The 17,065-nt window shown below is 38.2% G+C and overlaps 1 protein-coding gene across 2 annotated transcripts in view; it reads right to left on the reverse strand.

Moving 5' to 3' along the window:
* Positions 1 to 14,247, reverse strand: part of bab2 (bric a brac 2) — a 31,376-nt gene extending 17,129 nt beyond the window's left edge. For both annotated transcript variants that reach the window (XM_070215129.1, XM_070215128.1), the window contains exons 1-2: positions 13,978 to 14,247; positions 9,642 to 11,541 (exon numbers count right to left, since the gene is read on the reverse strand). In XM_070215129.1, the coding sequence (XP_070071230.1) occupies positions 9,642 to 11,426 (1,785 nt within the window). In that variant the 5' untranslated portion in view covers positions 11,427 to 11,541; positions 13,978 to 14,247. The remainder of the gene's footprint in view (positions 1 to 9,641; positions 11,542 to 13,977) is intronic.
* Between the last annotated feature and the right edge of the window lie 2,818 nt (positions 14,248 to 17,065).

The following is a 17,065-nucleotide window of genomic DNA, read 5'->3' on the forward strand; positions in this document are numbered from 1 at the left end:
GAAAAAGATCAATTTCAAATGGAATTATGTCAGGGGTTTTTATTAGGAAAAAATATAATTTATATTAAAAACAAGAGAGAACGCTATAGTTGTAGCAAGTGCAAGGGAGATATCCATGCAGCAAAGCAACTGCTTGCACTGCTTGTGCTTGCTCATTATTATTTGCTCATAACTTTTAAATAAATTGTTCTATTTTAAAAATTTCTTCTACATTTCGATAGGTATTAATAAAGACAGCAAAATTGAATTTAAACTTTTACTTTAACGGGTATAAATCCATCCATCATTCTTTGCTCGGTTTAAACCCCCAAACGAACTCATTTCCATTTGCACTTTATCTCTGGCATATTTATTATATCATAATTCACAGCTTTGAGTCATCTGACTCCTGAGTAAAGAACGCCACTCCCCTTCAGTTAACTGAAAACACACCGAATTATCACTAATAAACCAATTTCATTATAATCTGATGACATGAATCAGCCGCAGCATCGCTTACAAACAAGAAAATGTAAAAACGTATTCGAAATATTTAGAAAAGTCAGAAAGTCGCACCCACAATGCTGCCGAGTTGTCTCTTAGTCATTCCCTTCTTAATGCCTTAATGCCAAACTATAAATTTAGAATTTAATTTCGAGTAATTATGCTCGTTTGCATAAGTTGTTCCTCGACAAAGCACAAACAAAGGCAAACAAAAGTATCTTGTATCTGGCGCACATGCGAAAACAGTTCAAAGACCTGTTCGGCAGCCAGAAAAAAATAAATTTCAAAAAAATTGTTAGGGGCAAATACCTCAAGTAAATGTCAGAGAAATAGTTGAGATTTTAGAGCAGCCATACAGAAAATGAATAATAATAAGTACGAGCAATTAATCAAAGGCAGAAAAATGCATTGGGATCTGTGGGAACTGCTAAATTACAATCCACTGACTCGGCATTTTCCCCCCAGGCATTGTGCAACATTTTAATAAATTAATATACCGTATACTATACATATAAATAAATGGAATAAAGACCCGAGTTCGACTTATAGACATAGACATATAGACCATTGACCAAGTTGGCGTCCATTCATCGCAGCACACGAAAATGACTCAGCCACATAAATTTAATTATAGCTCGCCGCGAAATTTATTTAGTTTTGCCTCAGCCCATTATAAAGTAGGCAAAACGCAAACACACGGGGAGCTATGAAAATATTTAATTAATTATGGCCAGCATGGAGAAACAGTATACATAATATTCCTGGAATAAGGCGAATAAATAAATATGCTATATGCTACAGAAAAGTATATAGATGGGTCACCGAATCGTTTCCCCAAAGCGCGGCAATTTAAAAAATTAGCCAGCATTTAGTTTCCAATTTTTGTCGTGTGTTTCCCGAAATGAGCGGCACACATTTGCGACTCATTTAAATTTATTGCTGCCGGTCGACGCTGCCGCTGAATGCTGAATGCTGCTGCGGTTGTAATTAATAAAGTAAATTTGACCTCACACAGACGAAAAAAGACAACTCGAGGCGACAATATAATGAATGAACGCCGAAACGGCGATGAGAACTCGCTGCGAAACTAGGGGCAATTAGCAGATCTGCTGTTGCAGTTGCAGATACAGATGCAAATTCGAGTGCAGCAGTTGCAACTGCAAGTTGTAGTTGCTGCTTTGAGTCACATTCACAATTTGCATTTGCAGACTCTTGATAAATGTCTTTGACAGCGCACAAAACAAACTGTGCAAATATTTGACAAAATACAACTATAAATATTGCTTAAGAATTAATGCGACGGCTGCCGTTGTCTTTAAAGAGGTTGTGCACAGGGAGAAATGGAGTGGTAAGGTAATCAAAATTATTGGGAAAACAAGAAAGATGCTGAGAGAAATTTATGTTCCTAAATAAATAGTAAAAGTTGTTAAAATATTTTAAAAACATATATATTTATATATTCCTATTTCTAAAAAAATACATTTATAATATTGAAAACTTTTTTAAACCATAGAATTTAAATCTTATTTTTTATTCATTTATTAACTTGCAGCATTTTTTCGAATTTTTCCTCGACTTTTCTCTCAGTGATTTTGCATCTGTTGCTTCTGGCAGACAAATAGACTCGTACAGTGACACCAAAAAGTGCGTGGCCCGCTGACAACTGGCTGAGACGTTGGGCGCAACTGTGGCTTGCGGCCTGTCAACGGCACGCCGGCAACATCTCAGCGGCAGCAGCAACATCCCCGCAGCAACATGCAACATCCAGCAGCAGCAGCAGCACAGCAGCAACAGGCGACAGAAGCCACCGCAGAATCCGCGCTGAGGAGTAAATGGTGTCAATTGGACAACCGCAGAAACTGGCATCTCATCTCAGATACAAGATACAAGATACTGCATACTACCTCACATGCAGGGCGTGGTCCACCACGAACTTAGCGTTTATCTTTTGTTTAAGCACATTTTCTGTTGACATTTCTGTTCACCGTTAAATAAATATTGAATAGAAAATGTATTCGTTGAGCAAATATTGTAAATACGATAGTTTCTGAGTTTCTGAGTCGCTGTTTACCTGGAAAAGACGACGACGCGGCGACGTTTGCATTTGCATTTTTGTGCTCAGGTGCTTATGGAGCGCACAGAGTGTATCTCGTATCTTGTATCTGGCGGATGCATTCGCTATCTAGATGGCCATAGGGATTTTTCCATTTCCATTTCCAGATGCTAGGCCAAAGCAGATAGTATGAAAACCATCTGCCATCTCGGCTATTAAAAAATCAACTTTCAATGGCTTTCCAAACAATTTCCACTGACTCCTCGCTAAGCGGGGAGCATTGAAAAAATAAAAAGAAAATAAGAAGAAAATATTACCCCACTCCCTTAGTCTGGAAAAACTAAACACACACACAACTAATAAAATGCATAAGTAAAAACAGAAGCAGCAGCCAGCAAAACCAAAAGCAAAAGCAGCTCAAAAGTAACATTAAAAACTAAAATGGAAACATATGTTTCTCTTTACAAATTATATATCCAATCGTAATAATTACACGCCACAGAAAGAGGAAAAAGAGGAAATATAGAGAAGAAAATGTAGTGAGAAAAAAATATGTTAAGCAAGTAATAAAAATGTTTTTAATTAAATCACACTTCTAATTTATTTGCTATATATGCAAGCAGAATTATATTAGCTTTTTTAATAAAATATTTATACAATCTTAAAATCAATAAAATGGTTTTGGATTTCTAAAAAGTTACTATGACTTTTATATACTCATCGTAAAGTAAGTCAACCAATTTACTGGCTTTTGTGTTATTTAAATTATATTTAATCATAAAAAAATCATAAAATTTTAATTAATATTTCGGTGACTTCTTTTCTTTAGGTGTATGTTGCATTATTCGATTTGGGCAGATCCTCACCCCTCTTTTTCTGGACCTCCTTTGTTCGAAGCGAAGCGGGGGTGCAACGAAAAAAGAACAATTGCAGTCGGTGGAAATGAAGGGAAGGCAGGGGAAGGGAACGAAAAGGAAGGGCCGAAAAGGAAGGGAATAAAACACAAACGAAGCAGATGAAGAGGAATGGCTAAATTAAGAAATGCATTGCAGAGGGAGAATAAATAAATGAGAAAAAAAACGAATTTGTTCTACGGCAAATGTACACAAAGTAATAAATATTGATGTGCGCGCGAGAGGAGAAGATGGAAAAAAGTACAGAAAAAATAAAGAACATTCCGTTTACATGTGTTCGTCGTTGGCAGCGGCAGATACAAGCTACAAGATACAAGATACATTTAATAATTCACAGATGCATTTCCAGCAGATGTGTTAAAATTCGTAGAGTAATAAAATAACAAATCAAATGCAGGAAAGGCAACTTCAAAGGCCCATTCCATTCCTCAAATGCTGTTTTCCGTGTGTTTACAGATGCGACTCAACCCGTCGAGATAAACAAACAGAAAATCTTTGCTTCGCCGATGGATGGACTTCACTTTTTGGAGTCGGAAAGTACCTATCCCTTCTATCCCACATAAAATCCCACTCGATTTCGCTCACTTTGCTGGCTAATTTCACGCCGAATTATCCTAGCCGCCTGCCAAAGGATGCACAAAAGGACTCAAGCGGCCGGAAAAAGGAAAAGGGAAAACCACATGGAGTGCAGTTGCGGCAATCGAACCTTTCCAGCAAATTGCATTCGCATAAAGAAGAAACTGCAGTTGCACTCGCTTTTCAAGTGGGTGGAAAATGCCTGCTGGTGGGACCATTAAGCCCAAGTGCTGCGAAAGCGGGGGAAAAGTGGGTTTTTTTTAGCTGATTGCCAAATTAGAGGCGTTTTTCCTTTTTTACGCACTCACTGCTGTAATTCGTGTTTGTCATTATCCTGGTAAGGAAAAAATGATGAGGGTTTAATGCGGAACTAAAGAAAAGTGGGTAGAAATTGCCCCAATTTTTAGAATACGCCAAGGAAAATATTATTTAATATTTTCTACATTTTTATAACCTTTTTAAAATATTATTAAATTAATAACAAACTATGTAATGTAGAAATTTTTTTTCTTTATTTTTAGGTACCTAAAATTTCCTAAAAATAAATAGACTCATTTCCCAACCGATAGTGCGACATTTTCTGTACTTCAGTGTAAGTACTGTCGAATTATAACACATTATAATGCCATTTGCGGTGGCGGCGGTAGTTTCTCCGCCAGATGCGCGATAATTTTCTTTAATTTCGGTTTTCATTTACACCGCTATCTGGGCTCCCTTTCCCTTCCTTCCTCCCGAGAGCCCCTAATTGTTACAGTATCTGCAAGATGCACACGTATCTATATGGCATTGTTCACAGATATATATCTCTATCTGTATCTGCAGCTCTCTCGCGTATCTGTCGGTTATAAATATTGTATCTCCGGCATGGTCGCCCTGTGTGTTTGTTTGTCCGCTTGTAATTGCGTAAACAGACTCGTACATATTTTATTTTATATTTTATTGTTTCGCTCCGCTGCGCAGCGCCATAAGGGCAGATACCTATAATTTTCTTATGTCTTTCCTACAATGAAAACACACCGAGGCAGCAGCAGAAACAGGCTATGGCAATAATAATCATCGTGATCATCATCATCGCTATCATCATCATGGTCGTCGTCATCGTAGTCGTCATAAAGACAACAGTCGCGACTGCACTAACGACAGAAACAGAAACAGAAAAGTGTGTGTCTGTGGCCCGCAATAAATGCGGAATAAATAAATAAAGTGTAACAAAAGGCAGCCAAATAAATGGAAATATAACAAAACTTAACGCGAGGAAAACAAACGAAGGAGCCGAAAGCAGCTGGAATATTAAGCAAATGGAGTGGGTTGGGACAAGGGATTGGATAGGAATGGATTGGATTGGATGGGCAGGGAAATGAACTCATTGCAGGGAAAATAATACAAGTTTTTAGGTGGGAAAACGGTCTAGTTCTAAAATAGTAAAGACAACTAGACGAAAGAACCGGTTGCTTTAAAGTTTTTATACCAAGTTTTGCTTCAAACTAATTTTAAACTATATTTAAAAAAAATGTAATGGAAAAATTATAGACTTGTTATTAATAGATTTTTAATATGCATTTGCAACCCTCAATAAAAAACATGTCCCCAAATAGTTTCATTCTTATTTTAGGCAATATTTCAAGAAAATGTAATAACTCTTAAAAATTTCAAAGTATTTTTTAAGCCTTTTGAGGACTTTCAATAAAAAACCTAAACCAAATTAAAGTCTCAACATAAAAAAAATCCACCTATTCAAGGGCGCAAAGTTCGAGTTATAAACTATACAAGAAAACCTCCAATGATAAAAAATCAGATTCCAAAGGTATTTCGCCATAAACTAACCAATCTGATACTAACTTATAACCCATGGCCAATTAGCCAAATATTTTTGCTATAATTACGAACCACCCGGCAAGTGCACGGACTTGTCCCATGATTCCGAGGGTGGAAAAAAAACCCATATATATAGAGTGTTATAAAAATTCTATTGTACCCTCCTAAACGATAATCGTTTTTTCTTTATTTAAACAATCACCGTCGGCCTGTAAATACAAAGATGATTTGGCCAAATTCACAAAGTCACTGCGTCACACGGACAAACGAGTCATCCAATCCAACGGGTAACTTTATCAGTCTTTAATATAAGAACTACAAGAGCACTGATCACGTAGCGCCAATATAGAGAGAATTAAAAATAAAATAGAAAAAAGGCAGAAAAAAGAAGGCTAGAAAAATAAAAAACAGGCTGGAGAAATCTTATCAGGGAAATTACCAAAGCCAAGAGCTGTGGCATCGACGCGACTTAAGATTACAAATTGTTATTATGATTATATTGTTGTATTATTTGCGCGGCGATAAGATCTATGTGGGTTTATGGCCCGCTCGGGTCTGCCATAAAATAAATTACTTATTTATTTCGAGTGTGCTGGGTAGAGTGGTCGACTTGGGCTCCGAAAATTCCCTTTATATAACTGTTTTGAGCAAGAACAATTGCTGCAACTTTGGCTTTTATGGCCAAAGGGGCCACAAAACTAAAGAAATTATCGAAATTGCCTCGTAAATTATAGAATTCACATATAATTCAGGCGACTCAATTTCGGAATTCCAAAGTGCCGCCTTTGCCTTACGAAATCCTTTAATCTTGGGAATGGAAAAGGTTTTTTTTTTGGGTTCCTCGATGATAAGATATTCCGGGTGGCCAACAAGTAAGTTTATGTAAAACCAGCGGACATAAATTTGATTTATTTCCCCCGTTTCACCGATTCGAATCAATCAAAGACCTCTAATGAGCTGCGGACTGAGGACCGCACAGGAAACAGCCGCTGACATTTGGCTTAAGTTTGGAGATTTAAGAAAAAACATTCACACGGTCAAAAAGAAAACCTCCGATCCATTTCCTCTATTTCGAAAGAGAGTTAAGAGTTCAACCAACCTGCTTTGCATAAAACTAAAACAGAAAACCAGCTGTAAGAACCCAAAAAAAGCAGAGATACACATGGAGCAATTATGACTAACGCCGGAGACAAAGAATGGGGAAAAGACCGGGAAAACTGGTGAGAGGCTAAGAGGGCCGCCCTTGGCTGTCAAAGAACTTTCAGCACTTGGCAATTTTCAGTAATTTTCTTGCAAAAACAGTTCGCAAACGCACAAAAGAAAAGCCAAAGTCAAGGAACTCGCACAAAAATATTTTGCGGGAGGCTAGCGAAGGGGAAAGCCCTCCAGATTTCGAGTTTCTTGCGACTTTTCCTGACTGCTGGGTTTCCCCAATGCTGCGTGTGTGTCTCCGCATCTCTCTCTCTCGCTTTTCCCCAGCTGTTTGTGTGTGAGTTTTCCGGACAGCGAGGAAGTCTATGAATGAAAGTGGCGGAAAGTAGCAGGGGGGGAGGGAAAACTCGCCGAGAGAAAACTCTCGGAATTGACTGAGGCAAAAGTTGGACTCTATTAAGTAACAGGCTCTCAGCCGCAGCTTCCTTCTGAATTTTCTCAGTGACGTCGTCAAATTTTGGGTGGTTTTTCTAAGGGAGGTGGGGTGAAAATGGAATGGGAATGGTGTGCCAACTCATACTTGACGCTTTTACTGCCGTCTATTTCTTCTTGATTTTATTTCTCATTTCATTTCAATAAATTAACAAAGGAACAGTAAATTGTGCGAGCAAAAAGCAGAGAATAATATGGGAAAATTAGGGGGGAATATCTAAGGGTTTTTCTCTACTCACGCATAAATATGCAGGCAAACTATATAAATTTAAGAGGTACACTGGGAAAATGTATATAACGACTAATAAATTCTAATATTAAAATCCATAAATCATTCTTGCATTTATTTTGCCTGTTCAAGTCTAAAATGATTTATTTACACATGTTTAGAGGCGCATGTAAACATTTAGAGTGCAAAAGTAATAAAGCAAAAATAGCTAAAATCTCAAGAATAATGCTCAATGTCAAATAATAAGTGTTTATCGCCGAAACACAAATACAAGACGGGAAAATACACAAAATTAGAGGCAAGAATGCAGAATGCAAAGTGCAAAAGTGAGCGAAAATCGGAGGCGCATTAGTTAGTTGCAAATTGCAATTATGGAGAATTAGAGAATTGGAGAATCAGATGCACGAGACGAGAGACAAAACGAGACGAACAAATCAAATATTTGTGCGACTTTTGTTTGCCTTGCCATCAATTTCTGCCAATTGTTTATAATTTTGCAGTTGTTGATTTTCTTTTCTTGCCTTTTTCCTTTATTTTCCTGCATTTACCTTCATTTGTATGCGTGCATTGTGCAATTTTCGTCATTAGCATTAAATGTTGTTGAATTATTTTTTTTCAACTCGCTGACGCACTTAATGTCGCGACCTCGTCTCCCCTCCTTAACCCCCGGCTAACCCCTGGTTAGTCTGTTTTCTTATACAAATAGTAAATCAGCTTTAATTTGCAATCTAATAGAAATAACAACGAAACGAAACGAATAGGTAAATGCGACTGCGTTGAATGCAAAAGATTTCGTTAATGCATTTCCCAGCAAGGGAAAATAAACTAACTAACTGAAAAAAAAGCGAACTGAACTAAGTAAGCGATTGTGTGTGCACTTTGGCTTACGCGGCGTATGCGCATTATGCAAACTGGCTGCTTTTGCGCAGCCTTCGATGGCAAAAAGGGGTCGTTGGGGGTCAGAGCAAGGAAATCAACCGGGAAACAGAACCCTACTTTGTTTCTAGCTTCTGTCTTTGCTATGAAAACTTTTCTATCAAATGTTATATGAGTTCCATTGCCATATAATAACCATATTTGTAATACGAATGCATTATTATGGCCATTATTTATTAATATTTATGATCATAAGCTCGATTGTGCATGGATTACTTTGTATTGACTCAGAAGACAAGTTATTCGCCGAGATCTATGGCAATATATTTATTTGCTCGCAAGTGGAACAACATTATTAGTCACAGAGATCGGAGATCATGCGCCTAACCAATTACTACTCACTATTTACCTTAAAATTAATTCTTTGTAATTATAAATCACTTTTGATGTTCTGTTCTTATTTCTTGGTAGTTCTAAAAGAAATGCTCAAAATTCTCCGTCTATTAGTCACTTCCTTTTTTATGATATACAATTTATATATCTTTTAAATTTCCTAAGAAAATTCAAATAGATATAAATATACATTTTCAGGCAATTTCTAAGAAAAGTCTGTATATCTGTATAACTTTTTAATTTACCTTAGTCATTTCTTTTGTACACAATTACTTTTATTCATTGCAGTCATTGCTGAGATCACTTGACTTTTTGTAATATTTATTGGTGTTAATATGATATCATTTTTGTTTTTATTTTGATTATTAAATTTTTTTGTGTTTATAAACGTATAAAGTGTGAAATGAAATTCCCTTAATAAATATTATATTTATCGAAACTTTGTTCATATATTTTTTACCTTTCTGGAAAATCTGGTGAAATTATTTTTAAAATCGACCCTAATTTTCAAACCTTTTTAATTTGTTTTACAGTTTTAGTGGTAAAATATAAATAAATTCCTTATTCAAAATTCGTAACTCACTTAAAACTATTTTAAATATATATTTTTTAATTTTTAATCGATAAATATGATTGTAAAACATTTTGTCCAACTCACCCTCTCTTCTTCGCGAATCATCTCGGCAATTTCGGGTTTGATTTCCATGTCATCGTGATGGGATCCCACTGACGAGGCGGAGGCGCTTCCCGCGGCTCCTGCTCCGCCGGTTGGAGCACTGGCTCCCGATCCTCCTCCAGATCCTGCCCCTCCTGCTCCTCCCCCTGATCCCCCACCCGCTGCAGCAGCTGCGGCCAAAGCACTGGCCATCGCATGTGAGTGGGCCAACTGATGTTGGGCCGCCAATTGCTGGGCTGCGGCGGCGGCAGCATGATGATGCATGTTGGCTGGCGGGGGAGGGGGCACAACGGCGGCATGATGGGCGGCGGCTGCCACGGCGGCGGCCATGTGGGGTGGCAGAGCGGACTGGGCGGGGACGCCGCCGCCTCCAGGTGGCGAGTGCATGGAGGCTCCACTGTGGTTGCCATTACTGTGTCCCTGGGGAGGTGGCGAGTTCCTCTGATTCGAACCCACACTTGAATTCCTGCCCTCCAAATTCTGGGGATTGGGTGAGGCAAAGGGGTTTCTCACAATAGTAGAAGTGGTCATGGCCAAGGGTTGGCTCTGGTTTTGTCCAGGTGTTGCGGAGGAACCCCTCTCGCTGATCTCTGATTCGCCACCTTGCAATGAAGGACTTGGAGTGGCATAGCTGCCATCCCTAGATCTCTTTCTCTGCCTCTGATTCAAGTCCAACGCTCCCTCGGCCAGTAACCTAGGCCTCTTGGCCTTCATTTCCTCCTCCGGATCGGGATCATCATCCTGCCGCAGGATAGCCGTGGCCGAGGCCATCTCCTCCTCCTCATCCTCATCATCGTAGACCGACATGGGATGTGCCGAGGCTCCTCCATCGCCCCTGCCCGCACTCACCTCCGCCAAACCCCTGATCTTCAGGGTTTCGGCGACCTTGAGCAGCGGGTTTATCTGATCCTGGCACACATTGATCTCCCCCTTGTACATGAACTCCACCAGGGCCTTCAGATCCGACCAGCTGACATCGCGCATTATGATAATGGGATGCTGGCAGGGATTGTCGTAGAACAGGGCTTGGAAATAGGGGGAACAGGCGGATAGGACCATCTTGTGGGCCTTGATCGAGTGTCCTTCGCAGGAGAGGGTCACATCCACAAAGGATTCGCTTTGCAGGAGCTCATCGAAAACGTTTGTCAAATTGGATTGGTAGTTGTTCCAGCGCAAACAGAACTGCTGATTATCCCCGCCGCCACTGGGAGGAGCCATTTTCCTCCTGGGAGGAGGCTTTACATCCCCATCCTTTTTGATCTTGGCCTCCACTGGCGAGGATCTCTGGCCAAATTCAAAGAGTGCCGAGCCAGCCAGCTTTAAACTTTGTTGGGGCTGCGGGGAAACTGGCAGAGAGCGGGATTTCTTGGCCTCCAGGCGCAGGCGCAGCTCGGGATCATCGGGATCCCGCAGACCCACCACCTCGCTGGAGGTCAAAGGTCGTGGGGGCGGTGTCAAAGGTTGATCATTCATCAGACTCGCCTTTGGTTTCACCAGCACGGTATCTGCTTCTTTCTCTGTTGATTTTATATCTAAATCTTTCACTTCTTCGTTGAGAACCTCTTTTTGATCTTCTGGCGAGGTTTCTTCTGATCTTTCTGGGGAGTATTTTCTGTCTGATTCTTCGGGTTCCTCTAACTGAGCTTCCATTACCATCTTGGGCTCTTCTGAAGGAGCCATCGTGTAGTCACTGGGCTCGTATTGGTCCAACACCTCACTACCCTCCAACTTCAACTCAAAGTCCACAATCTGTTTGGTCATGTCCATGGTGCCTGATATAGGGTTTTTCCGTTCTTATCGGTGTGTTTTGCAGGTTTTTGTGCGGGGTTCTTAAAACATTTTCGGTCGCGTTACGAGAACTTTTCCTGGGAGCAGTTCAAGCCTGGAAAAGATAATATTTTTAAAATGATTGGGGGTTAAAAGGTATAAATGGGTAATTTTTGGGCAATATTTCTGATATATCGTAATAATTTTATTTCATTTTTTAAAAAGGGTTTTTAATGGGAAGCTTATTTCAAAACCTAAGTTTTTAAATAATAAAATGGGTTTTACTTTTTATCGATACATTTTAATACCCAAACTTAACAATTTCTTCTTTAACCAAGAAAAACTCTTGAAATTTCGATAATATAACGAGATATCAATAAATAAATCCCCAAAACCACATTTAATATTAAAACTTATTTGCTCTTCTGATCTTCAAACATCTATAAAGATTTTCAAATTAAGGAAAATAGGCAATTTCATCTGAGCATCAAAGAAAACGTTTCTGGTTTAATAGTAAGAATGTATGATTTCTCGGGAATAAGCCTTAATAATATTTGCGATATAAATCCCCTTCTGCCAATCGAATATATTCGGATCTGCAACAATAATAATATCTCTGCAAGTGTTTTATCCTCACATCAAGCTGAATCAGCGAGCGCATTTGCTCTTAGTCATAACTCTATTAAATAAGCCTATTAATCTTGGCCGCTTTCCCTCTTCCCTGCGAGTCGCACAAAATTTTCATGAATTTCTATTAATTTATGTTTAGTATTTCCAGCAGCCACCCCGAAAACCACCCACTCGGCCGCCCACCACCCATCGCCACCCACTGGAACCGCCCAGGCCAGAAATGTGCTTTATTAGCTAAAAGCTAAGCACACATTTATTTATGTTTAATTTGGCTTAATTTATATTACTGAGCTGCAATTATTTGTAGTCTCCTCTGTGTTGTATCTATACATATATATATCTATATATATTGTATCTGTATGGAATCGCTTTGTAATTGTGTGTGCGATTATTGCTTATTTTGTATTGTTGTCTCTGGATCTACTTGCATGCGCACATCGCCCGTCCATAGATTTATATTTAATTAAATATTATTATTTATGGCATGAAGGGGAGAGGGAGACGCAGCCAAAAGTAATTATATTTATTTAAATATTTTGTATAATTTTAATTTATGTGTGTTTGTGTTGGCTTCGCTCGTTTGTCGTTTCTCGGGGTGGAAAAGTTGCCTCTGCTGCTGCCGCCGTCATAAAATTTAATTATATTTATTATTATTGTTATTATAATACTTCTTCTTGCTACTTTTTATGTTTATTATTATTTCATTCCAATTAAATCTTGTGGCTCCGCCGTTGTCGTCGTTGGTTATTATTTTTGTTTATTTTATTGTTGTTCCCCGGTTCCAGACACTCATCGTCGAGGGAATCTCGGGGGGTTGGAGAACACCCCATCATCTGGGGTTCTCCGTTCTAAGGGAAAACTCCCCTTCTCCTCTTCCCATCTTTTTGGCAACTTTTGCTTTATTGTTATGGCCGCGCTCTGCCTTTTGTTATTCCCTTTATTTATTCATGTTTGTTGCTTTTATCGTGGCTGCTCGCATTAAATTTGATGCTTCTTGGGAAAAACTCGGCCTCATATAAATAAATAAGTAAATTGCCTAAATGCAGAAAGCATGGGAGAACTTCAAAAACTGATTTTAAGAACTTTTATTATGAAAACTTAACTTGAAATTAAAGTTATTGATGAAAAAAAAACTTAAAAACTTGAAACTATTTTTAAAAACATTTTTAAGACACTTATAAAACTCTCCCTGATTTTTCCACTTCCTCGTAATTTATATTATTTATGTTTAATTATTTATAGCCAGCGTTCGCAGCTGTCGACAGCTACAAAAAATACTTTGTTTATTTATTATTTCTGTATTTATTTATTTAATTCAGTCTCGAGGTTGCGGATCCTTAAAGCACTCAAACACACACACACAGAGAAATAATGTGCTCGTGGGCGTTCAGACACATTTATATATTGCATATTGTATTTATTTATTAACGCTTATTTATTATTTATGCAGCAAGTAATAAATTACAGAGCCAGCGAGCTGGCTTTTCTGTCTGGATTTTCTCTGCGCTGTGTGGAAAATGTTTACAAACTGTTTTTGGCGCGTGCCACCCACTCGGAAAAGTGGGGAAAACTCGGAGGGAAAAGTTGCTCCTTCGAGTGGGTTTTCTTCTTAATTTTCATGGGCTCCCGAAAACGAAAAACGAAAAGCGGAGAAGCGACCAAGAAACATTGCTTTTTACGACCTTTTTGCGCTGGCTGGCTTGTGTTATAAATTAATAAATTACAATTTCTTTGGTGGGAGCTAAGGAAAATGCGCGGAAAATGTGCGAGGGGTGGCGGGGTGGTCCTGGCATTTCCACTGGATAATTTATATATATAGAGGATAGTATATAGTGGAGGTACAAAATCGATTTTCATTGCAACCCAGTCATTTGTCATAAATAAAGCACTATAATTAATTTAATAATCACCGCACACATACACTTTTCTAGTTTTTCTCTGGTTTCCTTCACTTTTAGTTCACTTTTTCTTGTTGTTTCTCAAATATTAATAGAATACTTGTGTTTATGTTTTGGTTTTTGTTTTTTCTTTCACTGCATGCAACACATGCTGTTTTTCTTGTTGCTGTTGTTGTTGCACGTCACTTGTTGTTGCTTTTGCTCTGTCTCTCTGTTTTTGTTTTTGTTGTTGTCGCTTTCAGTCAAACGTTCAAACGTTGCACTCACGCCGAAAGTCAAAAACGAACTGAATCCCACGGATAAACGAACTCACAGATACTGTATTTCAAAAATTGAATGAAACTCGAAGCAGCTCAGTCGGCGTCGACTGCGCCGCGAGCAGCGCTGCCCGCTCTCGGACGCCGAAAGAGAGCGCCGGCGTGCTGTTTTCCGGTTTAAGAGTGGTGGGTGGTGAGAGGTTGCTTAAGAGAGCAAGTGTGGGCTCTCTTTTTATTTTTTATTTTACGGCATTTTCAGAGATCTTTTTTCGTGTAACTTATAAATTTTTGAAATCTTTATTTCTCATTCCTTATAATTTTAAACACTTTTTTTATATATATAAAATTTTGTTTTGTTAGATAAATTATTTCTTTTTATAAAACTGGTTTATTAAAATATTTTTTTAATCAGTTTAGCCTTTAAACCACCTGATGCCATCATAAAATTTACCACCTATCAAGATCTTAAAACTAAGAATGATTTTCACATAACTTGATATGCTCCAGGTCCAAAAAATCCGAAATACAGTTCATAACAAAAAACCATGCTAAAACTTTTATATTCATTTTTTTTATGATATTGTTTTACATTTTTAATATTACAATAAATAAGTATCCATGCACATTTACTGTAACTTATAAAAAATATATTACTTTAAAAGTTATTTTTTTGTTTTCAGTTTTTAGATATTTAGAATTCAAAGTATACAAAATGCTGTTAAAAAAATTGTAACAAATTCCTTAAGATATTTTTCAAAAACCTGTTTTTAATTTACAAAAACTATTTATGTTTTAAGAGGCCTTAAGTTTAAGTTTCATTTAAGACTCTCAACCAGACTCTAAAAAGTGTTGGCATAATTGTCATCTTTTTGTGTTCAAACTAAAAACCAGCTTTCTTAAAATGTTTTAAGATACAAGTCGAAAATCTCAGCAAATCGCCCAATCAGTTAACAAATAGGCAACAACAAATATTGCTGCCTACACCTGCAACTTGAAGAGAAAAGCAACAGCAACTTGCAACTCGACTGCAGCAACAGCAGCAACAACAATCGTTTGCAAGAAAGAGAAACTGGCCAATGTCCAGTAAGAAAGTGTTTCAAAATAGTTGCCAACCCTCTTTCTTCTTCTTCTTCTTCCCCCCTCCCATCCTTAACCTTTTTGCTTTGTTGTTGTTGCCTTTGCTGCTTAGGCACAGAAACTATGGCAAAAAAGAGCAGAGAAAAAGTGGCGACAGCAATACAACACACACTCAGCACACTTGGCCACGCCCCTTAAAGTGCCCATAAGAGGGCGAGAGAGCGAGAGAGACAGCGAGCTGCTTGCTCCTACACACAGACACACACACAAAGCGAGCGAAGAAGGGGGAGCAACAACAAAAAAAGTGCCAGAAAGACGAGCGAAAACGAACGAAAGCTTCGGCTGCACTCTCTTCTCTGCTTCCTCTTGCCCTTTCTCCACCGCCCACCGCCCCTTTCTCTTCTCTCACCTCCCCAAAACTTAGGTGGCCGGCCGAAAAGAGCAAAAAAAGAAAGAAAAGAGAGAACGGAGAAAAAAAGGAAGGAAAGAAAAGGAGGCAAAGATGCAGCAAGTGCAGTGCAAGTGACGTCACGCGGTAGGCGGCGCCTATGAAAACGCATTTTTAATACTCAAATAGTTGTTGTTTTCGGCACAGCCAATAACAACAACTAAAATAAATCCCCCTTTGCTTTGTGTGTTCGTGTATATTTGTATTTGCTATTTTGTATATTTTGCATATTTTATTCCATTTGCCCTCTCTCTTTTTTCGACCTTTTTGCCACTCGGGCGCCTCCACGAGCCTCTGGGAACTTCGTGCTCGACGCCGATTGGCCCGACCACTCGAAATATATCTATATTGCATATATATATATACAATGTGGGGGCCAAATACTTTTATATATAGATATCTGCATTTATAAATCGGGGGCTGCTCGCACATGTGGGCTAAAAAACGCGTGCCACTTCGCAAATTATTTTTTGCGGCCTTCGTTCGGCGAATCGGCGACAAGCGGCCCGAATTCTTCCCATTCTCCGGGGGCTTCCGTTTTTTGTGGCGCCTCTACGTCTTGAGATGAGCCGCTTTTCCGGTGAAAAATCCGAGGACCAAAAAGAAAGAAAAGGTGTTTCCATTTTCCTGATTTATAAATGACACCTGGACATTTCTTTAAGTTTTTAAATACAATTCTCAGCTAGCCTTATATTAGAAATGGTTACTTAGAAATTATTCAAAATATTCAAGTTTCAAAAATTTGATTTACTCTCAGGAAAACTAATATTTAAGGACATTTACTTGTTCTGCTTCCTTTGAAAAACCATTAACTCATAACATATATATATCTTTCTTTTAAACATAACTTTAAAATATTTTGAACATCGGGAAACAAATTGATTAAAATGTATGGGCTTACTTACTCAATAAGAATCTTTTCTTGATCGTGGAAAAATAAAAAACACACACCGAAAAGTAGGCAACAAAATATTTTAAAGTGAGATATACTGCAAACTACTTTCTGACAAGTAAGAAAATATTAAAACAATTTCCAAAATTTCCGTAATTACCAAACTATTTTTTATAATTTGTAATTATACAGCTAAAATATAATTTTAAAGAAAATTGGCATAACATTTATAAGTTCTTAAAAATTGGTAAGGTGTGAAATATTGTTTCCAAAATGTTCGAGTTTCCAACATCTTGAAACTGACAAAATGAAATATACATGTGGATCGTATTTATGAAAAAGACGAGATCGAATTTAAAAGAGATCATAGACTTCTTTAATAGAGTATTTGTAATCGCCTATCTATGTAAGCCTACCTTTAACAGGAGAATTCTTCC

Source organism: Drosophila takahashii, chromosome 3L (assembly GCF_030179915.1).
Source record: "Drosophila takahashii strain IR98-3 E-12201 chromosome 3L, DtakHiC1v2, whole genome shotgun sequence".
Taxonomy (NCBI): domain Eukaryota; kingdom Metazoa; phylum Arthropoda; class Insecta; order Diptera; family Drosophilidae; genus Drosophila; species Drosophila takahashii.